We start from the raw sequence: 8,536 nt of genomic DNA on the forward strand, positions 1-8,536 counted from the left end.
TGGTGCTAGCTTGTACCTGATCTGACCAAATAACCAATGGAATTCCATATAATAATATTTAAAACAATAATAAATAAATACTAATTTCTACTGTAGACTGTAACCAATGGCAACTATTTAAAAAATAAATAAAAACAAAATTTCCAATTTCCATCGTGAACCTCAAGATCCCTGTTTGAGCACCTCTTTAAAATGCGAATTTCGAAAAATCCTTTCTTAATGCGCTTATACATAGTAATAAGTACATTTACTGAAAATGTCATATCCATAGCTTCAGCAGTTCCGGCTAGGCGATGATGAATCACCCAGGACAAGTCTTTTTATATATACAGATGTGTAGCGATAAAATAATAACAAAACATAAGTGAAGTATAATAACAAAAAAAAAAAAAAATGTTTTATTTATTTCAGGTAAGTATCATTTTTTTACAGTAAAATTTTAAAATTACGTGTCTATATGCACTTGTGATTTATAATTTAAGCATCAATACATTATAACATGTAAATCACGCGATTTAAACAAAGTAATCACTAATTTTTAATTTGTAAAGAGTGTACACAATTAATATAATAATTGAAACAAAAGTCATGAGATTGGGTGTTCCAGAACCGCTGCCATACGACCGTATTATGGCATTGCACTGCAGGAAACCGGAAAATTTCGAGAAACACCTCCAAAAGAGTCAAGTGCCATTCTAACGCACGGTTTAATATAATATTATATATAGAGGTACTTATATGAGTCATATAATAATATATCGGCGGCGGCGGCGTTTATCGCAGTATACCTATAATATCAAAAACGATACCCTCGCGCGGGTGTGTAAAGAAAAACAAAGAGTTTTCCGGACGATATAAATATTCTAGCAGTGACTGCGCGCGTAATATAATATATACAACTACACGACGTGCGCCTCATCCGTATGCTTGTATCACAATAATATATACGTACAAGTGACACGATCCCTCTGCACTATATACGTCGAGCTCGTGTCCCGTCACCCGATGGGTTTTCGGGTTAGGATTCGGCTTCAGGAAAATATTACGTCGTCGACCCTCGTTAATTCGAGCTCGCGCACGCGGACGGGACACTCTCTAAAAGTCCGCTGTAGTTCGCACGCACGCACGCACGAGGCGACGTTGTCCATTAAACATTCAAAAGACGTCAAGTGCCAGTTTCCGTTTAGACACACACACACACACACACACGATATACATAATATAATATTATACATAGGGATGTCTGTTGTGTCTATGGGTGTGTGTGTGTGTGTGTGCAAGTATTATGCGAGAGTATTATATACGATGCATATATATGTATAGATATAATATGTACAACAAGCTATTCGCACCACGCGTGACGGTTTCACGAGCTAAAAACATCTGTCTCCCCGAAAGTTACTTAAATATATGGGGGTCTTATTCAAATCGCGCGCGCACGGAGGGCAAAAGTAACGGACTGCGCGCGACTTTATATGCTCACGCGGCGGCGGTACCCTAATGAATATTATATAATATAAGTACCTACATATACCCCTATCTACCCCCCTGCCTGCCTGTCTATCTACCTACCTACCTACTTATCTACAAACATAATATCTTCCTGTACACCTGCCTATATACTTACCGACCTACGTGTATAAGCTCACGTTTTAGCGACTTGGTGCGATGGATCCAAATATAGAGGAATTTCGGCGTTCAAGACATTTCTTTCCTCCCCTCTTGCTCCTTGACGATTGAAAGCGGAGTACCTGTGTACAAGTAAGTGCACGCTCCACCAAATGGGATATAAGCGTGGGTCTCCACTGAGGTAAAAATATTTATCACAGAACAAGAGACGCCCAAGAATATTCATACCTACTTTAAACGTATGATCGTAACAAATTAAAAATAAAAATAAAAACGAGAAGATAAAAGGAAATATTTTCAAACATTTTTAAAAATTAATAAAATGTATTTATAATATGAATAAAAAATGTTGCTGGCAACGTATAATATCTTTTTCCTCTATATTATTGAATCAATTTTTTAGTTAATAATATTATATAAAATAACTAGTAATACGATCAACTTGATGTTATACAATTTTCGAGTATAAAATCTTCAACCAACCTGTACGGGCATGTACGCATGTATATGGTATATACTATAATGTATTGTACCTGCAGATTTCTTATTATATATTTTTAATTAACGATTTTTCGATACACATATTTTTTATAATAAATGTTTATAATATTATAAGCTTCCAGAAATAGTAAAGAACAACTCCATGAGATTGTGAGATCCTATATATATATATATAATCACTCGTGTACAAACTTTTGTTTGTCTGCTGTTTCAATAGGGGTTTTCGACCAACTGCAGGGTATGATAATAAAATACATCTATGTCGTAGACCATTTGAGAATTAATAGTAATTTTGCAAAGAGGTAGACAGATTAAATTTTGCAGCTGAATTTTACGCTTATTTCAAACAAATCGGCGGAAAAGAATACATATAGGTACATGTGAGGGGCAATCATTGCAAAGATTCTTGCAGGATTAAGACCGGACCGGCCAAAGTCTCGATAGTTTTGTTACGTAGCGTAAAGGCAAAAACCATATTTTTCGACAGACTATAATATAACCTCTGGAAAATTTTTAGTTCGCCACGCCACTGAAACCATCTAAATATTGAACACCCACGCGGGTTTAAAACACACTTTAAAAATGTCCCGACCGTCGCTCACAGCAAAGTTCGACCGTGTACCATATTATACACATCCACCGACGTACCCTGCGTACGCACCCACCCCGCTTTAACATACACGGCAGTGTTTATGTGCCGGTCCAAGATTGAATTCCATAAAAAACGAGAGACGCCGTAAAAATATGACGCTTTATATAATAATATAATATTATAAGCGCTTTTTCCCCGCGTTTTTCTTTTTTTATTCCGCCGGTGCGGTATGGACAAGGCGCGAATATCGCACTCGCGAGGCCCTCGCGGGGACGTTTTACGAGCCCATACGCGTAAATATATTATTATATTATTTACACCGTCGGCGGAGACCATGTACGAGACGCGTCATCGCCGCCTCTTTTTGTTTTCATCGCGATTTTTTTCACCGATTCCCCCTTCCCGCGCCGTACCTACCCGTTGCCACTATACGTCATAACAATATTATAACCGCTCCCCTGACGCTCGTTCGTCCACCGGCAAATTTATACGGTGTGGCGCGGATTTCGCGACAACGGCGGACGCCTTTGGTGCTTCCCCGCGGACCATTTCCCCCTCCTCTGCAGTAGAGATTATTTTGGTACCGGACCGGGCGGTGCGCGCGGACGAAATATAGCCGCCGAATGCAATCGGCCGCGGCGGACTGCATAACACGGCGCGTGGACGTCTCAGTGCTACCGATAACCCTGCAGCTATACGCCGTATAAAGTATATATTATAATATTGCAGCGTACATGTCGTCGTCCGGTGGTACGGAGACAACGGACGACGGCGCCGCGCCGCCGTACGCGGTAGTCCAGTCACCAGAACTGGGTCGGCACTGGGTGGCCGTTCGGGACATCGTAGCCGGTGAGGTGCTGCTCGAGGAACGACCGCTCGTCGTCGGCCCCAAGGCTGGCTCGCCACCCGTCTGCCTGACGTGTTACGCACCCACCGCGGGTTACAAGTGTTCGAAGTGTGGATGGCCGGTGTGCGGGCCGCGGTGCGAAGCGGCGCCCGTGCACCGGGACGCCGAATGTCCGCTGATTGACGGCCACTACGATAGCCGTCGGTCTGCCGCTTACTGCTTCGTGATGCCGCTCCGGTGCATGCTGCTGTTGCACCAGCGGGACGGCCGCCGGGCTGCGGAGTTTCGGTCACTACAGTCACACCTGGACGACAGGCTGAACACGCCGCTGTACCGTGCGTACGCTGTCAACGTGGCCGCATTCGTGTTGGATCGATTGGGTCTGCGGTCGGCGGGCTACGGTCATAATCACCGGTCCGCTCTTGAGGCGGCCGCCGTGCTGGACACCAACGCGTTCGAGGTGCGACGGCCGGGTGGCCGCAAGTTCCGGGCCGTGTACGGGCGTGCGTCCATGATGGCCCACTGTTGTACGCCGAACACTAAACACGTGTTCATCGGTGACGAGACTGACGGTCAGCCGACCATCCGAGTGGTGGCCGCGGTACCCATAGCCCGAGGATACCCCATCACGGCCACGTACACGCAGACGCTGTGGTGCACGCGGGACCGACGCCGTCACCTGTCGGCCGCAAAATGTTTCGAGTGCGCGTGCGCTCGGTGCGCCGATCCTGTGGAACTGGGTACGCACCTGGGCTCGGTGGCCTGTGGTGGTGGCCAGTGTCCGGGTGGTCGGGCCACAGCCGCGGGCCAATGGTTGTGCACCACATGCGGACGACTCGCTACCGACGTCGAAGCGGCCCACGCGCTGCAAACCGTTGGAGCGCTATCCAAGACCCGTGACTGCGCCGGTTTCGAACGGTTCCTGGAACGGGTCCGTGACGGAACGATGCCGCCGCTGCACGCCAACCACCACGTCACAGTCGGCGTCAAGTACGCACTGGCCCAACTGTACGCTGATCGGATTTCGGGTAAGTTGGTATACCCGGCTGGTATACCCGACACGTTTTTGTAGTTCTGTAGATTATATAACTTATTTTAGTGTATACCTACTGCAGTGTTCGGTTGATAAATTTTACAAAAAAAAAACACTAAAAATCTTCGATAAAGCGCTAAAATAAGTAATAGTTTCCTATATTAAAGAAAACATTTTTGAGATAAAACCGTAAACAATATAAATACTTTTTTTTTAAATATATTCACGGGAAACTAAGGGGGGTCACTTACACATTTCGAATGTATGCTAACAAATACATAGGTATAAATAACTTACTTATTGTTCAGAAAACTTCGAGGACTTTATAAAAACTTTTGAAAATTTGATATAGTTACAGTTGCTGGCTGATGCACACTATTACCTGTATGTTTTATGTAATAAGTTTCATCTGATCGACAATGAATTGAAAAGTTTTGTAAACCGATGGAAAAAAAAAGGATGAACATTCAAGAGTGGTCACGTGCTATTACGTAGATATATTATAAATCGAATAGTTGGCCAATTACAGAGATTCGTATTAAAAATAAATCAACCGACAAAAATGACCCAACTCGTTATTCCGAAGTCCCAACATAATATGATTGACAAAATTATATTTAATATAATAATTATAAAGTGTATAATGAGGACGATGTTGTGTCATTCGCCCTGTATATTATCATTATGGTTTGTTGTATGCGTATCTTATACACTGAGATAAGGGACAATTTATTAGTCATTATACAATCGGATCAAAGTCTATTTTTGTATTTTCGTATTATTGTCGTTTTGTGCAGATCTGTCCACAAAACAACTGGAAAACAATACGGACATATGCGAGCAACTGTTGCGGCTGGCCGACGTCCTGGAACCGGGAATCACGCGATTCCGGGGCCTACTGCTCTACTACTTGGTGCGCGGTCTTAGACAGCTGAAGAGGATGAAACACAGACGGGTAGGAGTTTTATCATATTTTATCAATCATGTCTAAATTTATAAATGTACAACATTGATGAACATCATGTTCCTAGTTCCCGGAATCGGTAGGTTGTGTCCCCCAAAAAAAGTCATAGTTATATACTACGTAAATTTCGCAATTTATATCCCTCCCCATTTTTTTCCATTTTTTTTATAAGAATTTCTAATCAGTGATCACTAATACCTAACATTATGTATTACGTCCTGAAGATATTAAGTGACTATAATATTATATATTACACTTATATTGCGTCTAATGTATATTCATTATTTTGCCCAAATTATTGAAACTTACGACTGCCAATAACATTTCAGCAATAATAGGTAACATGGACTTACTGCTTAAGACTTTATATTTTTAAAACATAAACTATATTTCGTACGATTTGGGCGGTGGTTATATAGCTAAAGAGATTATATTATCTACAGTTGATTTTATCTTTAACAACGCGGAAATGTTTTAATCAATGTTTATATTTTTTCTTAATTTTTCTTTTAGACTTATTATCGAATCAGCATTGTTTTTTTGAGAAAACACACCTTTTTCAACATATTTAAAGTTGTAAGTTATAACCAAATTGAGTTTGTTAAAAAAAATTATGATACGTTAATGAGCCCCATTACATAATCATAATTATAAAAAAAATAATATTTTAAACACTCATAATACACGTTATATAGATAGAGTCCGAGAGTCCCAGGGGATTGAGAGTCGAGTATAATGACGCGAGCACAACATTTTTTACGACACAGTGTTTTGATGATAATATCATTTAACATTTCTATAATAGTGTACTTATATACAGTGTAGTGTTTCCTTTTAATGGGATCACGAAATATTTCTTTCCAGTGACCTCAGGTTGAAGCTCCGGAAAAGCTAGGAAATACTGCATATACCACAATTTTTTTAACGATTTATAAATTAGTAACTCCTTTATTAATTGTACTAGTGCTAATAACAATTTCCATTTTTCCATTAATGACAAAGCGTATGATCAATACCATATTTAGATACACCGAATTCTTTTTAAAACAGTTTGATCTCATAAATCAAAAATTGGCTAAATAACACGCCGAGTTAATGTTTTAATTTAAATTACTAAATTATTAAATTTTTTAACTTATGATTTACAAATGTCCGTGCGATTTTGTGTAGATATTTTTAAACTAACTTTAACCCATTGTAACTCGGTTAGTTTTGATTTAATATTATACCTAAGTATCTGTCACAACTATACAAATTATTTTATTATTATTATTATACTGCAGAACTACGACGAAATGATCAAGAATTACACTGGAGAAGCAGTCGTCATTCTGAAAACCGAACCCGATCTGATGCATTTGGTCGAACAGTTACAATGACGATGCGATCCTTGAAATGTCTATACTTCGGTCACCGTCAAATGTTTATTATGCCGTAGTACAATAGCAGTGTTCCATTTTTGTTATAATCGATAGTTCTTTTTTTGTTTTTGCTATTATCGCCATAATAAGCCACATGAGCAACGCTGCAGGGTTTGAACCGTTTGTTCATATTATTCGCATTGTATAAAATAAATTTCACTGAGACCGCAATTAATTTTACGAGTTTACTAACCGTTTCAACCGTAGGTTGTAGGTACACGACGTAATATTGCAATCGATATAATACTATCATGTACCTAATATTTTATGTGGTTAAAATATTTATAAAAAAAAAGTTAAATATAAAAGGTTCGAATAATATTTACAACAGCATTTCATTATTATTATGTACAGAAAAGGTTACGACTTATAACTATTATTTTCATAGCTAAACCGCAAAAGAACGGAGTAAAATATAATGTAAAAACGATGTTGTATTGGTAGCATTCATAGTTTGATGTCTGAAATGTTCGGTTTTCATGAGGTTTTTCAAACTTTGTTTTGGCCACCAGTAACCATTATCTACATTAAAAGGATAATTATTTTAACACACGTTATTGGTTTAAATGTAAAATATTAATTGTAACGAACTCGACGAATGATGAACAGTGAAGAAATATATCCTTTTTGTCTAACAGCTTCTATGTTGACGTTCTCTCGACATTATTTTTTCAATTATGAGGAAAGAATAAAGTGTAACACGACTAGGCATGTCTATTAATTATAGACTATAATAGAGAGGCTAAATCCTAGAACGGAAAATGTAAACTTACCTATTTATTAATTTTAAATGAGAAAATAACTGATTATTTTGTCACGAGTATTGAATATCAAATACGGAGCAAATCAATAGATTTCATTGATTATTAATATAGCAGAAGTACATTGTTAGTATTTTGTTTGGTCATTAAAATTAAGTACGAATTTGTGACATCTGAGGATTTGATAATCGGACACTAAAAAGGTTTTAAAAGTAAGCTCAAAGCATTATTTATTTATTTCGACCGTTGTTGTCAACACAAAATCTACATTTTATAAATTAGAATCACCTAACCAAATATAATGTCGTAAAATTGGTTTTCAATTGTGTATATTTATACGCGTGCAATAAAATATTCATTGTTGTGTTTATTTAAAGACCGAATTCGCTCGGCTAGTGAAAAACAGCCAAGATCGGATTGTATAACGAACACTTGCCAACTATAATACCGAAGTACAACGCATGTATCGATTTTGCAGCATTAACAACGTTTTTAATAAACCGTCTTAAAATATAACACTATTAGCGCACAGCGCCTTTTGAAAAGAATATATTAATATAAATAGAGGTACAATAATTAATGTATTATAATAAAACAATAGGGTCAACGGTTTAAAAATATTATTCTATACTACCTCAATATAATATTATAACGGATTTTCTCCTGGACGTATGATTATTTGAAATATGCCAACTAATATATATGTATTATAATTTAAACATTTTTGATAACGTGCCACAAACACGGTTTAGGTATATAATTGTAGTAGGTATAATATGTGGTGTGAT

The 8,536-nt window shown here is 38.4% G+C and overlaps 1 protein-coding gene across 1 annotated transcript; it reads left to right on the plus strand.

The window, feature by feature from the left end:
* Window positions 1-2,069: 2,069 nt before the first annotated feature.
* On the plus strand, window positions 2,070-8,314 carry LOC100575258 (SET domain-containing protein SmydA-8-like). Its single transcript, XM_003245098.4, has 3 exons — window positions 2,070-4,597; window positions 5,400-5,557; window positions 6,850-8,314. Exons 1-3 carry the CDS (start codon window positions 3,457-3,459, stop codon window positions 6,943-6,945), a joined length of 1,395 nt encoding a protein of 464 aa, XP_003245146.1. The 5' UTR covers window positions 2,070-3,456; the 3' UTR covers window positions 6,946-8,314.
* Window positions 8,315-8,536: the final 222 nt, after the last annotated feature.

Source organism: Acyrthosiphon pisum, chromosome A2 (genome assembly GCF_005508785.2).
Source record: "Acyrthosiphon pisum isolate AL4f chromosome A2, pea_aphid_22Mar2018_4r6ur, whole genome shotgun sequence".
Lineage (NCBI taxonomy): Eukaryota > Metazoa > Arthropoda > Insecta > Hemiptera > Aphididae > Acyrthosiphon > Acyrthosiphon pisum.

Excerpts from the sequence above, each read along its gene's own strand:
- LOC100575258 (XM_003245098.4), top strand. The coding sequence starts at position 3,457 with ATGTCGTCGTCCGGTGGTACGGAGACAACGGACGACGGCGCCGCGCCG. Across the intron at positions 4,598-5,399 it reads GTACGCTGATCGGATTTCGG|ATCTGTCCACAAAACAACTG; the intron begins GTAAGTTGGTAT and ends CGTTTTGTGCAG. Across the intron at positions 5,558-6,849 it reads AGAGGATGAAACACAGACGG|AACTACGACGAAATGATCAA; the intron begins GTAGGAGTTTTA and ends ATTATACTGCAG.